This window comes from Carcharodon carcharias, chromosome 37 (assembly GCF_017639515.1).
Source record: "Carcharodon carcharias isolate sCarCar2 chromosome 37, sCarCar2.pri, whole genome shotgun sequence".
In the NCBI taxonomy this organism is placed as follows: domain Eukaryota; kingdom Metazoa; phylum Chordata; class Chondrichthyes; order Lamniformes; family Lamnidae; genus Carcharodon; species Carcharodon carcharias.
Genome location: NC_054503.1, coordinates 6,845,167 through 6,870,317, shown reverse-complemented (window position 1 = coordinate 6,870,317; position 25,151 = coordinate 6,845,167). Strand labels below are relative to the sequence as shown.

At 52.4% G+C, this 25,151-nt stretch overlaps 1 protein-coding gene across 3 annotated transcripts in view; it reads right to left on the bottom strand.

Annotated features, from left to right (window-relative positions):
* The window catches only part of LOC121272977 (pecanex-like protein 3), a 67,308-nt gene that overhangs the window by 35,495 nt on the left and 6,662 nt on the right, over positions 1-25,151 (bottom strand). For all 3 annotated transcript variants that reach the window (XM_041179885.1, XM_041179888.1, XM_041179886.1), the window contains exons 5-18: positions 23,955-24,050; positions 21,556-23,055; positions 19,286-19,415; positions 17,018-17,187; positions 11,765-11,861; positions 11,003-11,138; positions 8,989-9,149; positions 8,506-8,659; positions 6,605-6,637; positions 5,619-5,790; positions 3,082-3,192; positions 2,606-2,697; positions 1,187-1,296; positions 177-282 (exon numbers count right to left, since the gene is read on the bottom strand). In XM_041179885.1, coding sequence (XP_041035819.1) covers positions 177-282; positions 1,187-1,296; positions 2,606-2,697; positions 3,082-3,192; positions 5,619-5,790; positions 6,605-6,637; positions 8,506-8,659; positions 8,989-9,149; positions 11,003-11,138; positions 11,765-11,861; positions 17,018-17,187; positions 19,286-19,415; positions 21,556-23,055; positions 23,955-24,050 — 3,068 coding nt within the window. The remainder of the gene's footprint in view (positions 1-176; positions 283-1,186; positions 1,297-2,605; positions 2,698-3,081; positions 3,193-5,618; positions 5,791-6,604; positions 6,638-8,505; positions 8,660-8,988; positions 9,150-11,002; positions 11,139-11,764; positions 11,862-17,017; positions 17,188-19,285; positions 19,416-21,555; positions 23,056-23,954; positions 24,051-25,151) is intronic.

Below are 25,151 nucleotides of genomic sequence, written 5' to 3'. Positions count from 1 at the left end.
GACTTTGATAGGACAGCAAACGGAAGGGAGCAGCAGGTTATTTCCTCCCACCATCTTCCTTCCAGAGATAAACTGCTGCACCCGCGACAGAGAGTCCTGACTCAGCCGGACACAATGTGAACCGCCGCTGGGTCACAATCAGAAGGACGAGTGCAGCCGACCGATTGAGAGCTTACCAATGAGTTCTTCAGTTTTGCTGGGAGCGGATCCTGGATTTCCAGCAGTGGATCCTCAGGATTACGATTGTCCAATTGTGGGAAAAACTTGGACCGGATCAGGGCCCTGCAGTCATTGGAATGAGCACAGAGACAGGGTGTTAATAATCTGCACTCCCTCGAAGAGTGGCCAACAAGGATGGCCCACCCTCAGCCCTTTGGCTGCTGACAGTGTGTAACCCTCCGATACCTCATATGTCCCTTTTTATAATGAGAGCTATCTATGTAAACACGTCACGCTTTAATTACATCCTCCCACAAGAGGTGGCGCTGTGGTAAAAAAGGAAGATAGGCTTGTATCTAAGCAGCACCCTTCACAACCTCAAGAGTGTTTCACAGTTAACAACGGGCTTTTGAAATGTAGTCACCATAGTAATGCAGGAAATGGAGCAGCCAATTTGCACACAGCAAGCTCCCATAAACAGCCATGAAGTAACGCCCTGATCACTTCTTTTTAAGGGACTGATTGAGGGATAAATATTGGTCAGGGCATCAAGGATAACTTCCCTGCTCTTCTTCAGATAGTAGCCATAGGGTCCTGCGGCACTCCCACAGTATTCCACTGGAAGTATTTGCCTGGATTGGATGTGCAAGCTTCTGGAGTGAGGAATGCATTATCTTCTGACTCAGACAGGGTCGGCAGGGAATGGGGAAGGAAAAAAGTGTTACCCACTGAGTTACAACTGAAGGAGGCATCCTGCTCTGCCAGAATGCCAACCCCCAACACAATTTCAACGCCCCATCTGGCGGACATCTCGTTTCAGCACATCACCCAAAGAGTGCCACACCTCCAACAGTGCAGCACTCCCAGGACTGGACAAGTTGGCACCAACGACAAGATAAAGGTCCTTGCCTTTGAGGGGGTGTTCGACCCTGGTCTAGCTTGGCAGGTACAACGCACCCCCCCCCCCCCACCCCCCATCTCCATCCAGTCGGTAAGGAAAATAAACTCTACGCACCCAGCCACTTACCAGAGGGTGGTGGGATCACTGCTCTGACGGCTGAGGTGGTATGAGAGTGCGACTAAAAGGCCACAGAAGACGGAAAACAAAACTGGCACATGCTGGGCTTCCCAAGGAACCTGTGAAGGGAAGAGAGGGAGAGAGAGAGAGAGAGAGAATTAGAAGCACAGAAGGAGGCCATTCTACTCATCATCTTTTGCTCTGCTTTTCTGAATCAGCTATCCAATGAGTCCCACACCCTCACACTTTTGTGTTCCCTGCACTGTCCTGCCCCTGCCAATATCCCTTTGCTTTTAGTTACTTGTTCATGGGATGTGAGCATCACTGGCAAGGACAGCATTTATTGTCTGTGTCTAATTGCCCCCTTGAGAAGGTGGTGGTGAGCCGCCATCTTGAGCCGCTGCAGTCCCTGTGGTGTAGCTACACCCACAGTGCTGTTAGGGAGGGAGTTCCAGGATTTTGACCCAGCGACAGTGAAGGAACGGCCGATATATTTCCAAGTCAGGATGGTGAGTGGCTTGGAGGGGAACTTGCAGGTGGTGGTGTTCCCATGTGTCTGCTGCCCTTGTCCTTCTAGGTGGTAGCGGTTGTGGGTTTGGAAGTTGCTGTCAAAGGAGCCTTGGTGAGTTGCTGCAGTGCATCTTGTAGATGGTACACACACTGCTGCTACTGTGCGTCGGTGGTGGAGGGAGTGAATGTTGTGGATGGGGTGCCAATCAAACAGGGCTGCTTTGTCCTGGATGGTGTCTAGCTTCTTGAGTGTTGTGGGAGCTGCACTCATCCAGGCAAGTGGAGAGTATCCCATCACACTCCTGACTTGTGCCTTGTAGATGGTGGACAGGCTGTGAGGAGTCAGGTGGCGAGTTACTCACTGCAGAATTCCCAGTCTCTGACCTGCTCTTGTAGCCACAGTATTTATATAGTTAGTCCAGTTCAGCTTCTGGTCAATGGTAACCCCCAGGATGTTGATAGTGGGGGATTCAGCGATGGTAATGCCATTGAATGTAATGGGGAGATGGTTGGATTCTCTCATTGGAGATGATCATTGCCTGGCACTTGTGTGGTGCCAATGTTACATGGCACTTACCAGCTCAAGCCTGGATATTGTCCAGGTCTTGCTGCATTTGGGCATGGACTGTTTCAGTATTGAGGAGTCCCGGTGCTGAACATTGTGAGATCATCAGCGAACATCACCACTTCTGGCCTTTAGAGGGAGGGGAGATTATTATGAAGTGGCTGAAGACGGTTGGGCCTAGGGCACTACTCTGGGGAGCTCCTGATGTGATGCCCTGGCGCTGAGGTGATTGGCCTCCAACAACCACAACCATCTTCCTTTGTGCTCGGTATGACTCCAACCAGCGGAGAGTTTGCCCCCTGATCCCTGCCATCACCCTGTCCCCTCCGAATGCCCCATTCCTTCCCACTTACCTTCACGGCCCCGAAGCAGAATCCGTATAGGAGGGAAGCAACCAGCAGACTGCGGACAAAGCTGTAAAGTGCGGATATGGGGCTGGTTGTAGCTGTGAAGAGAATGGGACAGAGTGAATCAGTACTGGGCGCCGAGCTCCCAACCCCACCCCCGCTTCGCTTCCATGCAACAAAACTTCACACGCGGTGAGAAGCATGAAGTCCTGTCATTCGGCTTTGGGCCACCTGACAGTCACGTGTTTTTGCTGTGTCAGCATGCGTGTGCTGAGCTCGCCCTCACCCCACTCGTACCTCAGTGAGAGGGCGAGCAAGAAACATTTGAGAGAAAGGGAGAGAGAGAGAGAGAGAAAAAAAGAGAAATAGCTCTCAATTGTACAGACCACTCCCCCCCCCACTGCTCTCAGCCCATATCACCAGGGCTCAAACAACACATTAAATACAAGGTTTGATTGAAGGTCGATGGCCTCTAGACTTACCAGTGCCCCCAAAGGCGTGTATGTCCAGCTGTTCCAACAAGTACATAAAGAAAGTGTTGACTTGAGGCAGGAGGCCGAGGAGGAAGATGGCGGGAAAACACAGCGTGAAAACTGCAAGCAAAACCAGAAACAATTAAAGAATGTGGAGTCACGCACTGGGGGCATAGATCACAACAGCTTGACTGTGTGACCCCCACCCACCCACCTGCATCTCACGTTAAAGGTAGACAAAAATCAAAGACTCTCAAAGTACCGGAGGGGGCTATTCAGCCCATCGTCCCCATGCTGGCTCTTTGAAACATGCCTTCCTGACACTGCAAACAGTTTCCCAGTTGCTCCATCAAAACCCTTCATGATTTTGAGTGCCCCGATTAAATCTCCCCCTTAGCCTTCGATGCTCCAAGGAGAACAATCCCAGCTTCTCCGCATGACAGGGCAGATGCAGGATGTTCCCGATGGTGGGGGAGTCCAGAACCAGGGGTCACAGTCTGAGGATACGGGGTGGACCATTTAGGACTGAGATGAGGAGAAATTTCTTCACCCAGAGTGGTGAGTCTGTGGAATTCGCTACCACAGAAAGCAGTTGAGAGCAAAACACTGTATGTTTTCAAGAAGGAGTTAGATATAGCTCTTGGAGCGAAAGAGATCAAAGGGTATGGGGAGAAAGCGGGAGCAGTCTACTGAGTTGGACGATCAGCCATGATCCTAATGAATGGCGGAGCAGGCTCGAAGGGCCGAATGGCCTACTCCTGCTCCTAGTTTCTATGTCCCTCATGCCTGGTACCATTCTGGCCAAAACTGTCCACAAGCCTCTCCAAGGTCTTTGCATCTAGAGTGATGGGGCTGCTACCGCAAAGTAAAACAAAAACCCAAAAAGGGCGAGGGCGAGGGCGAGCAACAGTGGGACGTTATGAAGGGGCTAGTTTCTGACCTTCAGTTTGCACAGTACCTAAAAAGTTAATTAAACTAGGCGTGGGAAGGCAGGAGCACACCTTGGTCAGATATCACCGGCAGTACTGCACCTCGGGAAGGAGATACTTGGCCTTGAATGGGGCGCAGTGAGGGTTCACCAAAACAACATCTGAATTTGATAGGGTAGATAGAAACTGTTTCCTCCAGCGGTGAGGCAGTCCACAACAAAAGGGGCAGATAACATTAAAGGAGAGCAAGGCAAGGTCAGGGGGAACTTCTTGCCACTAAAAGTGGTTGGGAATTTGGAGCTTGAGGGAGCTGAACGGCCTCCCCCTGTTCCTACGTTACTGTGCGACGGTGTGGCTTGCTAGCTGCCCTTCACTGAAACTCAGCAAGGGTGCTTTTGTGCCAGTTCGAGGGCAGTGAGTCTTGCACAAGTGCCCACACGTACACACACACACACACAAACCTGCCTTGTAGTTAAATGCCCCAGTATGACAAAGATGGCACCAAAACAGAGGTTGGAGTCATCAGGGAAGACTCTGGTCTAGGAGACAGAAATCCGAGGTGGCGGTGGTGGTGGCGGTGGTGGTGGTGGCGGTGGTGGTGGGTGGTGGTGGGTGGTGGTGGGTGGTGGTGGTGGTGGTGGTGGTGGCGGTGGTGGTGGCGGCGGCGGTGGCGGTGGTGGCGGTGGTGGTGGCGGTGGTGGTGGTGGCGGTGGTGGTGGGTGGTGGTGGGTGGTGGTGGGTGGTGGTGGCGGTGGCGGTGGTGGCGGTGGTGGCGGTGGTGGTGGCGGTGGTGGTGGTGGCGGTGGTGGTGGGTGGTGGTGGGTGGTGGTGGGTGGCGGTGGCGGTGGTGGTGGTGGTGGCGGTGGTGGTGGTGGTGGCGGTGGTGGCGGTGGTGGTGGTGGTGGTGGCGGTGGTGGTGGTGGCGGTGGTGGTGGTGGTGGCGGTGGTGGTGGTGGTGGCGGTGGTGGTGGTGGCGGTGGCGGCGGTGGCGGTGGTGGTGGTGGTGGTGGCGGTGGTGGTGGGGGGGGGGTGGGGGGTGGGGGGCCCCTGATTGTGTGGTGGAGGCAGGTTCAATTGAAGCGTTCGAACAGGGGAATGAGAATGTTCTTCCTTTCAGATAACAGTAAGGGGAGAAGGCGGGAGAATGGCTCATTTGGAAAGCTGGTGCAGACACGATGTGCCGAATGGCCACCTTCTGCGCCGTAGCAATTCTGTGGTCCTGTTGGAGGTCCTTAAAATTATGAAGAATTTTTGACTGGGTAGACATGCAGATGATGTTTCCACCCGTGGATGAGACAAGAACTCGGGGCCATCGAAATAAGATAGTCACTAATAAATCCAATCGGGAATTCAGGTGAAAGCTCTTTAGCCAGAGAGTTGGGAGAATGTGGGACTCGCTCCCACAGGGGGTGGGAGAGGTGAATAGTATAGATACGTTTAAGGGGAAAGCTGGATAAACACATGAGGGAGAAAGGAATAGAAGGATGTGGTGATAGGATTAGGAGGGGGGAATGGGAGGCTCATGTGGAGTAGAAATACCAGCATGAATCAGCTGAGCTGTATATGCTGCATGGTTGATATATTAATAAATACAGACAATGTATTGCACAAACCCACCGATCACCACATCCCGAGCGCAGGCAAAGGACTGGGCAGAGAAGAGAGTGATTCCATACAGGTTGATGGGCTGCAGGTGGTCGCTCCGGCTGCCAAGGTCAAAGAGCCAGATCAGCGCGCAGCACATGCAGAAGTAGACCGGCCGGCTGTACGCAATAATCCAGTTGTGACCCTGTGGGAGATTCAAGTGTCAGATTAGATGATGGCCGGGACACGCACATGTATACACATGGAGCAGCCCCACCCCCTCCCCACACTACGAGCACAGCCTCTGCACTGTAATCACTTGGGACGATCCAACCCTGTAACCCCAGGGTTAAAGGCGCGAGATAAACGGGAATCATTGTTAACGGCGGGGTAACAGGGCTGGCGGTGGGAAAGATTAGCTCAAACAAGCAGAGGCATTTCTGGGGTTTGGGGCTCCTCAAAATGCTCTCAATCTGGCCTCAGTCTGAAGGTGCTTCAGCCATGGTTCAGCGGGTAGTGCTCTCTCTCTCTCACCTCCGAGGCAGGTGGTGGGTTCCAGTCCCGCCCCAGAGGCCTGAGCACATCATCTAGGCGGACACCTCCTTGCAGTGCTGAGGGAGTGCCGCGCAGTCAGAGGCCCTGCCTTCTGGCTGAGACCTTGCAGGCTGCCCTCTGTCCTCTCAGGCTTGCGCAATGCTTATCCCTCAACCAACATCTAAAGCGGATGAAACAAAAACAAAAATCGCTGGAAAAACGTCAGCAGGGTCTGACAGCATCTGTGGAGAGGAAGACAGACTTAACGTTTCGAGTCCGTATGACTCTTAAGTGGATGATCTGGGCCATTAATACGTTGCTGTCCACGGGAGCTTGCTGTGCGCAAACTGGCCGCTGCAATTCCTACGTTACAACAGTGAATGTGCGTCAAAAAAAAAAGTGCTACATTGGCTGTAAAGCGCACTGGGACATCCCGCGGCCCCTGGGGTGCTATAGAAATGCACCTTTAACCCCACGCTACTCACGTGCATTGGAGAGGCTGCATCTGGCTGAACACTCTGGGGAAAAGGGAAAATAAGAACACAGGGGAGTCAGTGCGAGCGGCTTCGAACACAAACAAACCAACATCTCTCCCGTCTCGCAGTGTGGCCTCGAAAGGTGGGTGGGAGGGGCAGAAGAATCCGAAATATTGGACCGGGGGGGGGGGGGGTGGTCGTCCCCCAGTCAATTGGGCCACATGATTTTTGTAGTCAAAAATTTTTTAAAAGTTAAAAAAAAAACAAAATTGGGGAACAAGGGAGGGGTATGGAGGATTTAAGAATAATTACAAATGGCTTCCTTGCTGTGATCATTCTCTGAACCCTCAAAACGCCTAATGTGCTGAATTGGTTTATATCACCCCCCCCCATCCCCTACACCCCACACCCCACCCCGGACAGGTTTCTCTTGTACAATTCAGATTTGTGGTGTGGGCATCACTCGCAATGTCAGGATGTCTTGTCTGTCTCAGACCGCCCCTCAAGAATGGAGTGACGAGCCACTGCAAGTCCGTGTGGTGCTCGGGAGGGATTTTGACCCAGCGACAGTGAAGGAAACATGTTACGTGTCCAGGTCGGGGCAGCACGCAGCTTCTTTCTTCCCCCTCTTTATTCTTTCATGGGGATGCGAGCGTCGCTGGCAAGGCCAGCATTTGTTGCCCATCCCTAATTGCCTCTTGACCTGAGTTATTTGACAGGCCTTTTTAGTGGGTAATTAGGAGTCAGCCATGTCTGGGAGTCACACGTAGGCCAGACCAAATAAGGGCGGCAGATTTCCTTCCCTAAAGGGATACTAGTGAACCAGATGGGTTTTTACGATAACCGATGATAGTTGTCATGGTTACCATTACCGAGAGTAGTTTTATATTCCAGATTTATGAATTGAATTTAAATTCCACCAGCTGTCGTGGTGGGATTTGAACCCGTGCCCCCTGGGCATTTGCCTGGGCCTCTGGGTTAGGGGTCCAGTGACATCACCACTACACCACCATCTCCCCTGAATAGGAGCTGGAGTTCAATAGGGCGATGTTATTAACATGGTTGCTGTGCGCACTATGTACACAGCGCATTGCAAAAGCTCTGCACAGTTTTTGAGATAACACCTCCCAAACCCATTACCTCCACCCCCCGAGAAGGGGTGGTAGCAGTTAGCACATGGCAACGCCACCATCACTCGAATCCCAAAGCTTCTAGCCAAACAGCACCTGTGTGTGTGTCCTTCACCACACAGGTTGTACCAGCGAGCCCTCCGATTGTCAAGGAACCAGAACCTTCACACCCTTCTAGTTAAATATATTTTTTCTTACAAATTGAGAGACATTGGGAGGTTGAGTTCTACCAAATCACTCTCCCCATCGGCAAACGAGAGGCACAGAAAACTCTGCTGCTCCATATCTTAATTTGCACCAAGTCCCAGTCACCCATCACCCGCTGACCCACAAACGGCTGCCAGTCTGGCAACGCCTCGATTTTAAAATGCTCGTCCTTGTCTTCAAATCCATCCATGGCCAATCCTCTCCCCACTCACCCACCCACTCCTCCAGCCTCACAACCCTCCGAGATCTCTGTGCCTTCAATTCTGGCCATCCGCGCATTCCCAATCACTTCCCCAGTGAGGCTTTAAAACTGCCAAAATCCCCGGCTCTGGAGCTCCCCTCTCAAACTCTCCCACCTTGTCTGTAGTTAAGACCTCTCTCCCTCTTTGACCAAGCTTTTGGTCACCTGTCCTAATATCTCTTTATGTAGCTCAGGGTAGGATGACGCTCCTGTGAAGCACCTTGGGATGTTTGATCCTATGTTAAAGGCCCTACGAGAATGCAAGTTGGACTAGAGCTCACTAACAGTGGTGTCTAGTTAGGAGGTCGGGGTGTGGCTGTGCAGGACGGTACCTTCAGCAGCGAGTACTGGCAGCTGGCGATGACAAGGCAGAACTGGAACACCCAGATGTCCTGGAAGAAGCCCTCCAGGAGCAGCATGAAGCCCAAGAAAGCGACCAGGGCAGCTAGGACAACAGCCACGACGTTTTCACAGGCCTGTCGGTTTCTGCAAGGGAAGCAGACGGATTTTCACGACAACTGATGATAGCTTCATGGTCACCACTGCTGAGACTAGCTCTCAAGTCCAGATTTATGAATTAAAATTTCCCCAATTGCTGTGGTGGGGATTTGAACCCACGTCCCCAGAGCATTAGCTTGGGCCTCTGGGTTACAAGCCCAGTGACATTACCATTATGCCACTGCCTCCTCACTTTAAATTACCGGCAATGGGAGTATAAATATTGTGGTTCCAATTATCCCGAATCCAGTTTCAAAGGCACTTGGAAAAGTTTAGACACATCTTCAGATTTCACCCCCACCCACATCACACCGAACCTGTCCAGCAAGGCCAGCAATGCCAGTCGGTCGTAACGGATGCGCATCCACTTCCAGGGTAGCAGCCAGAACTTGTAGTATTGTTTGTTCCTGGTCTTCTCCTCAATCATGAGTGTGTTCTCCTGGGATTCGTGGAGGGATTCCTGATCCAGAAAATCCAGCTGGGAATTTTTGTTGCAAATTAAGGAGAGAAAGAAAAAGGAGCAGGGGGGTTACCTGAGGTGCTGAAACAATAGCAAAGTACTGTGGATGCTGGAGGTCAGAAATAAGTGCTGGAAAACCTCAGTGGGTCTGGCAGCATCTGCAGAGAGAGAGAGAGAAACCATTCCAAAGAGGAGATATACTGCACTCAAACTATAACGCTGTTCCGCTCTCCGCAGATGCTCAGCCAGACTTGCTGAGTCTTTCCAGCACTGTGTGTATTTATCACTTGATGTGCTGTTGCCTGCGTTCAACACTTCACACCCTGGGATGAAATGGGAAAGGGAGGGAGACATCCAATAACTCACCTCTGACCACTACTACTTAGAAGGACGAGGGCAGCAGATACATGGGAACACCATCACCTGGAAGTTCCCCTCTAAGCCACTCACCATCCTGACTTGGAAATATATCGGCTGTCGCTGGGTCAAAAGCCTGGGACTCCCTCCCTAATGGCACTGTGGGTGTACCTACACCACACGGGCTGCAGCGGTTCAAGAAGGCAGCTCACCATCACCTTCTCAAGGGGCAATTAGGGATGGGCAATAAATGCTGGGTCCAGCCAGTGAAGCCCACATCCCGTGAATGAACTTCTAAAAAAAAGATCCCCCATCTAACAATGTGCGACTGAACCATACCAGGGCAAAACGGGTTAAATTACTTGGAGAGGTTGCATCCGCTGGGCATTTAGAGTGCAGATGACTATGGGATGACCTAGTCGAGGTGTTTGAGATGAAGAAAGGAATTCACAGGGTTTGAAGGGGAAAAAACAAATTTCTCTGTCAAGGAGAGTCCACAGTAGGAGAGCATAAACTTAGAACTGGAGCTACGTCGTTCAGGGGCGAGATCAGGAACCAGAACTAGGGGGCACAGTTTAAAAATGAGGGGTCTCCCATTTAAGACAGGAATGAGGAGGACTTTTTCCCCTCAGAGGGTCGCGAATCTTTGGAACTCTCTTCCCCAAGCAGCGGCGGAGGCTGAGTCAGTGAATATTTTTAAGGCAAAGGAAGATAGATTCTTGACTAAAAAGGGAGTCAAGGTTATCAGGGGAAGGAGGGATAAGGTCACCATCAGATCAACCATGATCTTATTGAATGGCGGAGCAGGCTCAAGAGGCCGAATGGTCTACTCCTGCTCCTAACCCGTATGTATGTTAGGAAGCACTTTTTCCACACAGAAGATAGTGGTAATCTGCAACTCTTCCACCTCAAAACCTGGCTGGGGATCAATTGAAAATTTCAAAACAGAGTGTGATAAATTTTTACTGGGTAAGGGGATTTAAGGGTTAAGGAGCCAAGGTGGGTAGATGGGATTAAGACAGGTCAACCATGGCCGAACCGAATGGGCAGAACAGGCTTGAGGGACTGATTGGTCTTCTGTGCCTGTGTGACTGATGGTCACACTGCTCAACTAGCTAGCTCTCCGCGACAAGGCACATCATCCAACAGCTTTATCTTAGATTGGACAGAGCAGGTGGCTGAAGAGACATTTCTGTCTAGCGGAGGCCAGGCTTGCCACAAGGAAGTGCCAGCCTGTACCTGCTTGTGCTGAGCAGAGGGAGTTGGCACTGGCTGGGCAGCAAGGGCCAGGAGGTCTACATCAGCTCAGCCACAGAAATAGTGCGGGCATGTCCACCAGGAGGGAGGGGGGGTGGGGGGATCCTCCTTCTGTACCTTATCGACGGTGCCCCGAGCAGTCGAATACCCTGGTCGGCTCACAATCGAGGAAGAGCAAGTTTTGTCAAAGGCCGTGGAACGCTGTGGGGAGGAAGGAACGAAGCAGAGGCTATTTAACTGGGTTCAACCCTCGTTACCTCAGGAATTTCCAACGGCACCCGACGGACCTGCATTCCCTGAAGTACCACTGGCCGGGGCTGGAGGAGCGACAGCGCTGGCATTCCCTCCGGAACGTCGGCAGAGGTGAAGCTGGAAGAGTGGGATTGATGGTCCCTAGATTCCAGAGAAAGGAAAAGTCACAGTTAACATTCCACAGATCGTCGAAATATAGATGTTACAGATGTCCCTTAAATGGAGCCACTGGGTTGTAGAGAGCAAAACGGATCCTCTTCCATCTCCAGAAGAAAGAGAGCCCGTCTATTATTCCAAGAGCAGAGACAACACTGGCAAGACTGGAGGGATAAATCGCCCTTCTAGTGAACCCTGGCTGTCTAATTAATCCAAGCCTGCCTCAGGTCAGTGTGACTCGACTCCTGGGAGTCAGAAGGTCACGGGCTCGGGTCCCACCATCTAGGCTGACACTCCCAGTGCTGCAACGCCGAGGGCGTGCCACATCGCCGGAGGAGACGTTCGGCCGGGAGTTAAAAGATCCCACGGCCGTTGGAGGAGGAGCGAGGGAATGCTCCCGGAGGGTCCTGGGTGAACAATGCTCTTCCTCTGGAACACCCCCAGCCCGACCGTGCTCGCGGGATCTTGCTGTGCGTCTTCCGCATCTGCCCCAACGGCGAGGGGACCTGAGGCACGGAGCCTCGGCCGGGAAGTGCTTCGGACATCCCAAGGGCACAAACGGGAGGGCTTCCTTCTCGCGCAGGGAATGCAGGAGCCTGGATTTAACTTGCCATGCGTTGTTGGAGACATGTTCCAGGCTCATTTGCTGTCCCACTGGATTCTCGTAGCCACCTCCCGTCGGGCCAAAGGTGTAGGACCTGCGGACACCTGGACAAGGAGGAAGAGCGAAGGATCAGTAATTGAGCGGAAGATTAAGACCAAGCTAAAACCTCACCATCCAGGTATATGTAAAATGGCTGATATGGGATCAGAGAAAAGCGACCGCGCTTTAAAACAAGCAGTGTCCCACTTCAGCTAATATAGGAATAGATTGAGGCCGTTCAGCCCCTCCAACCTGTACCGCCCATTCAATTAGATCATGACGGATCTAAATCTTAACATAGAAACAAAAAAAAAAGGAGCAAGTCATTCGGCCCTTTGAGTCTGCTCTGCCATTTAATATGATCATGGTTGATCCTCTTTCTCAACGCCATACTCCTGCTCTCTCCCCATACCCCTCGACACCTTTAGTGTCTAGAAATCTGTTTCCTCCTTAAATATAGATTCAGTGACTTGGCCTCCACAGCCTTCTGTGGTAGAGAATTCCACAGGTTCACCACCCTCAGAGTGAAGAAATTTCTCATCTCAGTCCTGAATAGTCTACCCCGTATCCTGAGACTGTGACCCCCTGTTCTAGAACCCCCTCCCAGCCAGAGGAAACATCATCCCTGCATCCAGTCTGTCCAGCCCTGTCAGAATTCTCCACATTTCAATGAGATTCCATCTCATTCTTCTAAACTCCAGTGAATACAGGCCTAGTCGGCCCAATCTCTCCTCATACGACAATCCTGCCACCCCAGGAATCAGTCTGCTGAACCTTCGCTGCACTCCCTCTATGGCAAGTATATCCTTTCTTAGGTAAGGAGGCCAAAAGTGTACACACTACTCCAGATGTGGTCTCACCAAGGTCCTGTGCAGCTGCAGTAAGACATCCGTGCTCCTGTACTCAAATCGCCTCGCAATGAAGGCCAACGTACCATTTGCCTTCCTAACTGCTTGCTGCACTCTGCATGCTTGCTTACAGCGATTGGTGTACCAGGACACCCTGGTCCCTTTGTGCATCAACAATTCCTAATCTATCACCATTTAAATAATACTCTGCCATTCTGTTTTTCCTACCGAAGCGGATAACTTCACACTTATCCACATTATGTTGCATCTACCATGGGCAGAATTTTGCCCTCGGTGGGTGTGCGGGCCCTACCGGCAGGCAGGCAGTCGACCCCCTGCCACCGAAATGGGGCCCGCCGCCATTTTGAGTGGGCAGGCCAATTAAGGCCCACCCAGCGGCATCTCCGACAGGAAGCGCTATGTGCTTCCTGTGCGGGGGGGGCGGGGAAATCCCCAGCTGTCAAAGTGTGCTCTTTCGCGCATTTTTCCCCGAGACAAAGGCTGTCTCAGGGAAACCAGTGACAGTCCGAAAAACTTTAAAAATACAAAAATTAAAAAGATTATTAACATGTCCCCCTCATGTGACAATGTCACACGAGATGGGACACGTTAATAAAGACCACATAAACTTTATTAATTTTTAAAAATACGGATATGAAACGTCATCCCGCCAGTGGATGAAGTTTCATCAATAACCAGAAGCCCGCTGGGGCTCCTGGCCTGCCCGCCAGCCTTAAGGTTGGACGGAGCAGGTCTTTAAGTACTTTAACTAGCCTGTCAATAGCCTCAATTGGCCGTTGACAGGTCGGCGGGCGGACAGCTGATTTCACTGTCCGTCCACCCGCCTTCCTAAAAATTGAAATGGACCGGGATGACATCGGGGATTCCCCCCAACGTCATCCTGCATCATTTTCCCCTCGGCGAGCGGGCCCTGCCCCCAAATCGCCGAGGGGAAAATCCTGGCCCATGTATTTACCCACTCTCTCAACTTGTCTAAATTGTTTTAAAGCCTCTGAACATCCTCCTCATCACTCACATTCCCACCAAGTTTTGTGTCGTCACCAAACTTGGAAATATTACACTTGCTTCCCTCATCTAAATCACTGGTATATATTGTGAATAGCTGGGGCCCAAGCACTGATCCCTGCGGTACCCCACTAGTCACTGCCCACCACTCCAATAAAGGCCCATTTATTCCTACTCTCTGTTTCCTGTCTGCTAACCAATTCTCAATCAATGCCAATATATTACCCCAAATCCCATTTGCTTTAATTTTGCACACTAACCTCATGTGGGACTTTATCAAAAGCTTTCTGAAAATCTAAATACACTACATCCACCGGTTCTCCCTTATCTATTCTACTAGTTACCTCCTCAAAAAACTCCAGCAGGTTTGTCAAACATGGTTTCCTATTCATAAATCCAAGTTGACTTTGTCTAATCCCGTTGATATTTGCTAAGTGCCCTGTTATCACATCCTTTATAATAGACTCTAGCATTCTCCCTATTACTGATGTTAGGCTAACCGGTCTGTAATCTCCCTTCTCCCTCTCTCCTTATAAATAGTGGGGTTACATTTGCCGCCCTCCAATCTGCTGGGGCTGTTCCAGAATCTGCAGAATTTTGGATGATGCAACCAATGCATCCACTATTTCCATGGCCACCTCCTTTAGCACCCTGGAATGTCAGTTATCAGGCCCTGGGAATTTATCAACTTTCAGTCCCATTAATTTCTGCAGTGCTACTGTTTTAGTAATACTAGTTTCCTTCAATTCCTCCTTCTCACTGACCCTTGGTTCCCTAGTATTTCTGGGAAGCTGTGTCTTCTTCCAGTAGTTGTTTCATTGCTCTGCCATTTCCTTGTTCTCCAGTATAAATTCTCCTGTTTCAGACTGTAAGGGAACTACATTTGCCTTCACTAATTTTTTTCTTTTTACATACTGATAGAAACTTTTACAGTCCGCTTTTACCTTCCGTGCAAGTTTACTGTCATACTCTGTTTTACCCCTCTTAATCAGTCTCCTGGTCCTCCATTTACCTGCCTTCATACCTCTCAGTTTGCTCCCTTCATTCCATCAGAACAGACTTACTTAGGCAGTGAGAGAGTTGAAATAATCTGGAATTTACTGAGAGCACAACCCTGGAGATCTCTGACGGATGTTGATTCTCCCGCCAAAGACCCTCTTCTCTCTACTTCCCCAAATTTGTGCTGGGTGCTAGTACAGCTCACCCTCACCACACCTAAGCCGTTGAATTTCACACGCATAGACCAGCCACTGAGCGGCAGCATGCTATTCGGCTGTAGAAGATGTCACAATCAAGTTGTGGCCTGCCCTCGGGCAAAGTCAGTGCTTGTTCAGCCCCATAGCTTGTGGGGAGACAGGGTTAGGGGTAGACGGACGCAATAAAGGGGGGTTAATAAAATTATTTTAGAATTGAGGAGCTACACCAATCAGGAAAGAGCGAACAGGCTGGGGCTCTTTTCTAAGGCTGAGGGCTGACCTGATAGAGATTAAAAATGATTAAGGGCTAAACATGCAGAGAAAATTTTCTATTTTTGAGTGAAACCCGAACTAGGGAGTCATCAATACAGGATAGTCACTAATAAATCCTATAGGGAATTCAGGAGAAACTTCCTTATCCAGAGATTGAGGAGCATGTGGAACTCGTTGCCACAGGGATTAGTTTAGGCGAACAGTAAAGATACATCTAAGGGGGAGGCTGGATAAACAAACAAGGGAGAAAGGAATAGAAGGATATGTTGATAAGGAGAGATAAAGAGAGGGTGGGAGGAGCATGGATCTATTAGGCCGAATGCAGCGTTGCTCTGCTTTAAAGTGTGTGTGCCAGGGAGCCAAATACATTTACCTTTCCCTAGTCAGGGACCCTGAGGTAGATTATGACACCGAGGTTCTTCAATATAAGTCAACATCCTGGGGGTTACCATTGACCAGAAACTGAACTGGACCAGCCATATAAATGGCTACAAGAGCAGGTCAGAGGCAGGGAATCCTGCAGTGAGTAACTCACCTCCTGACTCCCCAAAGCCTGTCCACCATCTACAAGGCACAAGTCAGGAGTGTGATGGAATATGCCCCACTTGCCTGGGTGAAGGCAAATCCAACAACACTCAAGAAGCTCGACACTATCCAGGGCAAGGAACCCCGTTTGATTGGCACCCCATCCACCACCTTCAACATTCACTCCCTCCACCACCGACGCACAGTAGCAGCAGTGTGTGTACCATCTACAAGATGCACTGCAGAAACTCACCAAGGCTCCTTCGACAGCCCCTTCCAAACCCACGACCACTAGCATCTAGAAGGACAAGGGCAGCAGGTAGATGGGAACACCACCACCTGCGAGCTCCCCTGCAAGCCACTCACCATCCTGACTTGGAACTATACCGCCAACTAAACTGAGAACAGAGCTGCCCTGGCTCACAGGATTTCAGACAAGGCACCACCAGGGAGCAGCCTCCTTGGGCCGGATCTTAGGAATTGAGCGTGCCCTGTATAAACGGCCAAGCGCTGGATACACACCAGGTCCCTGATAAAATGTAGGGAACCCAAAAGTTTGTGCCACCAATCACACCCAGGATTGGAGGGGGGGGTGGTGGAGAAAGCAGGTGCAGGGGCAGAGTGGAGGGAAAGTACAGGTGGGGGGTGCAGGTGAGGGTTAAATGAAGGCATTTCGGGCAGATTCACACTCTCCTCTTTCCCAGCCAACCCCACGCCCCACCAGGGTACACTTAATTCCGAATCCGTGACATGCAACAGGCCTGTGTTGGATCAACAATACAAAAGGGAACAAAAAGGGAGTGGGGTTGAGCGATCGGGGCCTGGACTGAGAAACGAGCGCTATCCCCCCACACCTCAGCAGCACTGGTCCTTACACAGTTCTAGAAACGGTTCCACCGAGAACATAAATCTTCAAAAATATACCGAGGGAAGAGGGGCTAGTGTAAAGAACATCAGTCCAGTCTGCAGATTAACAGGCACCTAATCCCTGATCAACAAGAACAATTAACACATGGACGAGTGCAACCCAATGTACCAAGTGCAACACTGATACAGGTCAGTGTCCTGATGGGATGAGTCCGCAACTTAACAACACTTCAGATAGTGGAATGCTCCCTCGATCCTGCATCAATCTGGATTATGCACCCGCATCTCTGGGGGTAGAGGGCTGGGAGGAGACACAGGCTCGTCAGGGAGTAAGAGGCCACATAACTCGCAGTTATCTAGCGAGTTAGAGGCTGAGGGGCATTTAGCTCCGCTGCTTCAAGCATGCCCCCGCCAGCGACATCATTAACTGGAGTGAGGGGTTCGCCTCAACAGCACCCCGCTCCTTGGAGATGGACAAGCACCTACCAGCTTCGTCGTAGAAGTAGTGAACTGCTCCCTCCGAGGTGTCATCGAAGTTGGAAGCCTCATGCACAGGGCCTCGAGGGAGCAGCAGCGAGCTGGCGAACTGCAGGGCCGCTGGTAGTGCGTGGGTCCGTGACTGGGAAGCTGTCCGGTTCCGCTGGATGTCCTGCAGGCTGTGTGGAGGAGGATTCAGCACAACGTTAAACAGTGAGGCTCCAGGATGACTGCGTTAATGCAGCATCTTCAACACAGCGGCAAGTCCCCAAGGCATTTCACAGGAGCGTCATCAGGCACGAATCTGGCACCCAGTCATACAGCGAGGCATTAGGACAGGTGATCAAAAGCTTAGTCGAAAGAGGTGGGTTTTAAGGAGCATCTTAAAAGAGGAGTGAGAGGCGGAGAGGTTTAGGGAGGGAATTCCAGAGCTTACGGTTCAGGCAGCTGAAGGCACGGCCGCCAATGGTGGAGCGATGGAAATCAGGTGGAGCTCAAGAGGCCAGAATTAGAAGGGCAGAGATAGGGAGGGGTGTAGGGGCTGGAGGAGGTTACAGAGATAGGGAGGGTTGTGGGGGCTGGAGGAGGTTACAGAGATAGGGAGGGGTGTAGGGGCTGGAGGAGGTTACAGAGATAGGGAGGGGTGTAGGGGCTGGAGGAGGTTACAGAGACAGGGAGGGTTGTGGGGGCTGGAGGAGGTTACAGAGATAGGGAGGGTTTTAGGGGGCTGTAGGTGGTTAGAGGGATAGGGAAGGTTGTAGGAGCTCTAGGGGGTTACAGATATAGGGAGGGTTGTGGGGCTGAAGGAGGTTACAGAGATAGGGTTGTGGGGCTGGAGGAGGTTACAGAGATAGGGTTGTGGGGCTGGAAGAGGTTACAGAGATAGGGTTGTGGGGCTGGAGGAGGTTACAGCGATAGGGAGGGTTGTGGGGCTGGAGGAAGTTACAGCGACAGGGTTGTGGGGCTGGAGGAAGTTACAGCGACAGGGTTGTGGGGCTGGAGGAAGTTACAGCAACAGGGTTGTGGGGCTGGAGGAAGTTACAGCGACAGGGTTGTGGGGCTAGAGGAGGATACAGCGACAGGGTTGTGGGGCTGGAGGAGGTTACAGTGATAGGGTTGTGGGGCTGGAGGAGGTTACAGCGATAGGGAGGGTTGTGGGGCTGGAGGAGGTTACAGAGATAGGGTTGTGGGGCTGGAGGAGGTTACAGCGATAGGATTGTGGGTCTGGAGGAGGTTACAGAGATAGGATGGCGGTGAGGCCATGGATATTTGAAACCCAGGTGAGAATTTTAAAATTGAGGTGTTGCGGACATATTGTACAAACTGAAAAAAAGCTCACTTCAAAGGACCTGCAGAGTGTGAAGATGTGAAAGTGTCACCTCGTTTGACAGGCTGATGAACGAAGGACGGCTGAAGCTCAAAGCTCCCCCCAGTTCAATTGTACACAGCAATCTCAGTCGGGTAAGTGACAGAGAGAGAGGCCTGTTGGAACATTGAAGTGACGCACAGAGGCAGGAGAGGCTGAGGCTCATTAACGGGATAATGTAGAGGGAGCTTTACTCTGTATCTAACCCCGTGCTGTACCTGTCCTGGGAGTGTTTGATGGGGACAGTGTAGAGGGAGCTTTACTCTGTATCTAACCCCGTGCTGTACCTGCCCTGGGAGTGTTTGATGGGGACAGTGTAGAGGGAGCTTTACTCTGTATCTAACCCCGTGCTGTACCTGTCCTGGGAGTGTTTGATGAGGACAGTGTAGAGGGAGCTTTTCTCTGTATCTAACCCCGTGCTGTACCTGTCCTGGGAGTGTTTGATGGGGACTGTGTACAGGGAGCTTTACTCTGTATCTAACCCAGTGCTGTACCTGTCCTCGGAGTGTGTGATGGGGACAGTGTAGAGGGAGCTTTACTCTGTATCTAACCCCGTGCTGTACCTGTCCTGGGAGTGTTTGATGGGTACAGTGTAGAAGGAGCTTTACTCTGTATCTAACCCCGTGCTGTACCTGTCCTGGGAGTGTTTGATGGGGACAGTGTAAAGGGAGCTTTACTCTGTATCTAACCCCGTGCTGTACCTGTCCTGGGAGTGTTTGATGATGACAGTGTAGAGGGAGCTTTACTCTGTATCTAACCCTGTACTGCACCTGCCCTGGGAGTGTTCCCCAAGACCGTGTCAATATTTACAGGGGTTCCTCCATAAGTGTATTACTGAACAGGTCCATTTCATGTCACACTGCTGTAACAGCAGCCCCCTTCATGCCCCACATTGCAACACTCTACAGTACCTGGGCGGAGAACCCATGATGGAGGGTGGCGGTGTTGGGTTACTGCCTGCGTTGTGCCTTCGCCTCATCGCCTGTGTCCTCTTCACACTGCTGCTGAGATCCCGCTTCCCAGTTTCTTCAGGGGCTGGAGCTGGGAGGGAAGAATGGCAAATCATTTCAAGCAGTGTTTAAACAGAACCCAGGTGAACGATTCCTCCCACCCCCAAATTCCACGGGGCCTTAGGGCGTCCATCCAAGTGGAGATCTCAGTTTAACTTCTCACCTGAGACATTTTGACAGCGTGGCACTCCCTCAGTCCTGACCCCCTGACTCCCCGACAATGCGACACTCCCTCAGTACTGACCCTCCGACAATGCCGCACGCCTTCAGTACTAACCCTCCGAGAATGCGGCACTTCCTCAATACTGACCCTCCAACAGTGCAGCACTCCCTCAGTACTGACATCCCGACAGTGCGGCGCTCCCTCAGCACTGACCCTCCAACAGCGCGGCGCTCCCTCAGCACTGACCCTCCAATAGCGCAGTGCTCCCTCAGCACTGACCCTCCAACAGTGCGGTGCTCCCTCAGCAATGACCTTCCGACAACACAGCGCTCCCTTAGTACTGACCCTCCAACAGTGCAGCGCTCCCTCAGTACTGGGCCCTCCGACAATGCAGCACTCCCTCAGTACTGGCCCTCCGACAATGCAGCACTCCCTCAGTACTGACTCTCGAGTCCAACAAGGGAAGTAGCAATCTGGAGTTTGTGCTCAAGTCTCTGGAACCCATGGCCCCCTGACTCAGTGGGGAGACTGACACCTACTAAGCCAAACAAACACAGCAGACACACATGCATGCGCACACAGATAGGAAGAAAAATTATCTGGGAGTGAAACCCTATGTTATTCAAAGAGTGTTTCAAATGGGGTGGTGAAAAGCCCTTAATTCCTAATCTCTCAATCAAATGCAAAAGGCATTTGGTGAAGTGCTACATAACAGGCTTGTCAGCAAAGTTGAAGCCCATGGAATAATAGAGAAGGGTAGCATAGATACACAGTTGGCCGACTGACAGGAATCAGAGAGTTGCAACAAACAGTTGTTTTCAGGACCGGAGGGAGTTATATAATGAGGTTCCCCTAGAGTCGGCGTTAGGACCACCACTTTTTCCAATATATTTTATATATATTAATGATCTAGACTGTGGTGTACAGGGCACTTCATAATTTGGGGATAATGCAAAACTTGCAAGTCTTGTGAACTGTGAGGAAGATATCGTAGAACTTCAAGAGGACTTAAGACAGGTTGGTGGAAATGGGCAGGCAACTAGCAGGTACTTAAGGCAGAAAATTGCAAAGTGATTCATTTTGGTAGATAGAACACAGAGGCAATATAAAGTAAAAAGTACAATTCTAAAGTGAATGCAGGAGCAGAGGGACCTGGGGGGTACATGTGCATAAGTCACTGAAGGCGGCAGGACAGGTTGAGAGAGCAGTTAATAAAGCACACGGGTTTCTGGGCTTTCTAAATCGAGGAACAGGCCACAAAAGGAAGGAAGTTCTGATGAACCCGCATGTAACCCAGATTCAGCCTCAACTGGAGCAGTGTGCCAAGTCCTGGGTGCCACACTTTAGAATGGGTGTGAAGGAGGTAAGAGTGAGTCCAGGAAAGATTCGAGTGAATGGTTCCACGGATGAGGAACTTCAGTTACACGGAGAAGCTGGGGCTGTTCTCCTTGAAGATGAGGTCAAGAGGAGATTTGATAGGAGGTGTTCAAAATCATGAGGGGGTCTGGAGAAGGTGGGGAGAAACTGTTCCCATTGGTGGGAGGACCAAGATCCGTAGGACAGCGATTTACGATTGGCCAAAAAAAAAAGTCCCTCTCACGCAGCGAGCGGTTGGGATCTGGAATGCGCTTGCATGAGAGCGTGGGGGCGGAGGCAGGTTTAATCGTGGCTTGAAGAGAATTGGATTACTGGGAGCAGGAAACTTGCAGGGGCTATTGGGAAAGGCCGGGGAGTGGGACGAGGCGGGTTCCTCTCGGAGAGAGCTGGGGAGGGCAGGACGGGCCGAATGGCCTCCTTCTGGGCGGTGACCGTTCAACGATAGCGCAGCCATAATCCTGGCAGCTCGGTCAGCACCAGAGGAGAGGCCCAACCCCAAGCGTTAGTCTGTCTTTCCCCCCCCTCCTTTGGGTGTCGGGTGAGTTTTTGCTTGTGGGTGTAATTTGACCGTGTGTGTGATACCGATCGCACAGACACTTCACCAGTAAATCACAAGGACCCTTGGACCTACCTCCTCCCACTGCCCCCTCCGACTGGCTCCACGCGCTCCCAATGGATTCCAGGCGCCGGGAGAAGCGTTCCCGCCAGCGCGGCTCACCCTCTCGGGCCTCCAGGTCCGACTTGGAGGCGGTCAGCGTGCGGGAGCTGCCGGTCCCAGGGGCCTGGTCCGCGTGCCCGCCTCCGCTGTCCATGCTCAGCACCCGGGCGTGCATCTTGGCGCCGGGAGGCGCCCGCTGAGCGAAGGCGGCATCGGGGGCCGGCGGGGGAGGGCCGGCGGCGGCGGCGACGGGCTCGGACTCGGAGCGCGTCGGGCGCCGGGCGGCCCGCCGGCCCTTGTGCCGGGCAGCGTCAGGCGAGGAGCAGGACTGCGAGGTGACGCTGGAGGAGCTGGAGGAGCTGCTGTAGTTGGGCTGCGAGCGGAGGCTGGAGGTGTGGCTGAGGTCGCTCTGGTCGCTCGAGTCCTCGTCCTCGAAGAAGCTCTCGCTGTAGGCCTTGGTGCCCAGGGCTGTCCTGACCGGCGCGTACTCCCGCCGGTAATCAAAGCTGCCGGCGCTGCCGCCATGCTTCTTGGCTGCCTTCTTCCTGCCCGAGCGGCGGGCCGAGCCTCGCCGCAGCAAGTTCAAATCCTTGGGCCTCACCACCCTCTCGGCCTCCATCAGGGCGGGCTGGCCACCTTCGGCCTGGCCGCCGGACGCCAAGGTGGCGGGCAAGGGGGTGGTCAGCTTGTCAGTCAGCCAGGAGGTCAAGGGGTCATCTCCTCCCCCCGCCAGGCGCTCGTCGCCGGGGCCGACGAAGGTGAACTGCGAGCTCCCGTCGCCCGGGTCACTGAGGTCGGGCGTGGCGGCCATTTCGCTGTCTGAGAAGTTGTCCGTGTCGCTGCCCGCCTTGGCGGTGGCCAGCTCCCCCTGCTGCCCACGGGCGCCCTGTGGCCCGGCCTCTGCCTCCGGCCGGGGGGTGAGCGACGGGCTCTCCAGGCGGGTGGAGCTGGTCTTCTCGCTCCGGTAGCTGCTGACGGTGCTCTGCGTCTCCCGGTCGGTGCCGCTGAAGCAGCTGTCGGTGGAGCCAGCCGCCTTGGCGCCCATCCCGTCGAGGCCGTCCGCTGGCTCCTGGGCGCCCAGCGCCCCGGGTTGCCCGCCGCTGCCCTCGTCGCCCCTGGCGCTGCTGCCGGTCGGCGGCTGGGCGGGTGCCTTGGCGGCGTGGTCTCCGACGAGGCGGTCGCACAGCAGGGGGCCCAGCAAGGTGCCGCACAGGTTCCCGGACTCACTGGGGTGCCAGCTCCCGATCTGCTCCAGCAGGCTGAGGGGCAAGGGGTACACCCGAGGGTCGGGCACCACCGGGCGCTGGGTAGTGTCGCAGGAAGAGGTAGGGGAGGCAGGCTCCAGGCCCCGACACGAGGGCAGCATTGCCTGGGCGGGGAGCGAGGGCAGTCTTTTGCCCGACGCACACGCATCCAGCATGCCCACCTCAAGGGGCAGCGGGCCCTCGTTGGTCGCTTGTGGCGTCGGTGGATCTGAAACGGCAAGAAAAAAAGCATCGCGTTAACTAGTAATTGTTATCTCCTCAATATACACATTGCACCTACAGCACAGTCACAGGGCGTTCAGCCCAACCAGTCTACGCTAGTATTTACACCCCATATGAGCATCAAGAAGCTTGAGAGGAGATTTGATAGAGATATTCAAAATCATGAGGGATCTGGACAGAGTAGATAGGGAGAAACTGTTCCCACTCGTGGAAGGTTCGAGATCCAAGTCAGGATTGGTGTGTGGCTTGGAGGGGAACTTGTAGGTGGGTGGTGTTCCCATGCATGCATCAGCTGCCCTTGTCCTTCTAGATGGTAGAGGTTGTGGGTTTGGAAGATGCTGTCGAAGGAGCCTTGGTGAGTTGCTGCAGTGCATCTTGTAGATGGTACACACACTGCTGCTACTGTGCGTCAGTGGTGGAGGGAGTGAATGTTTAAGGTAGTGGATGGGGTGCCAATCAACCGGGGCTGCTTTGTCCTGGATGGTTTCAAGCCTCTAGAGTGTTGTGGGAACTGCACTCATCCAGGCAAGTGGGCAGTATTCCATCACACTCCCAGCTTGTGCCTTGTAGATGGTGGACAGGCTTTGGGGAGTCAGGAGGTGAGTTACTCTCCGCAGAACTCCCAACCTCTGACCTGCTCTTGTAGCCACAGTATTTATGTGGCTGGTCCAGTTCAGTTTCTGGTCAATGGTAGCCCCCCAGGATATTGATAGCAGGGGATTCGGTGATGGTGATGCTATTGTATGTCAAAGGGGAGATGGTTAGATTCTGTCTTGTTGCAATGCACTCATGTGGTGCGCAAGTTACTTATCAGCCCAAGCACACTAACCCAACATGAAAGAAAGGTTCAGGAGTGGAAAAGAGAGACTCTTGCCGATGGCTCACCTGCTGTATCCAGCATGTTCAATTTTAATAACTCTCTGTCAGCTGATGTGACAATTACGTTTTTACTGCCTTGTTCACGGACCAATTCTCTGATCCCTGTTGACGTACAAGAAACACTGAGTCCAGATATGAGCACAACCAAGAATGTTCTGTCCAGATAATTTGCAGTAAAGTGCCACAGCCGAGACTGAAGGGAACGACAGACCCTGGCAAAATCCTTAAAGAGTCCCCCGATTCACTGCAAAGGCAGCACAAGCACATGGGATCTGCACCCAGTGCGTACTAAGCTAGTTCACCTCAGCAACACTGAGATGGAGGGCAGAGTGAGGGGTGGTGGAAAGTCAGAGAGAACTCTGCTCCTGATCACGAACTGCTAGCGAGACCTGACAGAGAGACAGACAAGCGTGCACAACCCGCCTGCTTGCTGCATTTCAGAGGTGCATAATCGGATCAACTTGGGGAGACGGTGACACAGTGGTAATGTCACTGGACCGGTAATCCAGAGGCCCAGGCTAATGCTATGGGGACACGGGTCCAAATCCCACCACGGCAGCGGGTGGAATTTAAATTCAGTTACTAGCACACAGGGCTAAGGGCCAAGTGCTGGAAAATAGGATTAGAATAGATAGGTGCTTGATGGCTGGCACGGACACGATAGGCCGAAGGGCCTGATCCGTGCTGTATAACTCTATGACTTTAATAAATCTATAATTGAAAGCTAGTCTCAATGATGGTGACCATGACAACAATCATCGATTGCTGTAAAAACCTATCTGGTTCACTAATGTCCTTTAGGGAAGGAAATCTGCCGTCCTTACCCGGTCTGGCCTACATGTGACTCTTGACCCACAGCAAATGTGGTTGACTCTTAACTGCCACATGAAATGGCGGAGCAAGACACTCAACTCAAGGGACAACGAGGGATAGCAACAAATGCTGGCCTTGCCAGCAATGCCTACACCCCATCAAAAAGAATATTTAAAAAGATTTAAAATAAATAAAATTTGACATCGAATGGAAGGAGACCTGATAGCAAAGACAGGCAAAGCATGTGGATGCACGCTAGGCCGGGCAAGCTCACGCTTCCAGGCAACTTTCCTGCCACTTCCTCCCCTCCCAGCCCAACTCGACTTTCCACTGCCATCATCGGCGGCAACTCAGACAATGGGAGCCCCATCACTCCGGTGGAACCACAGC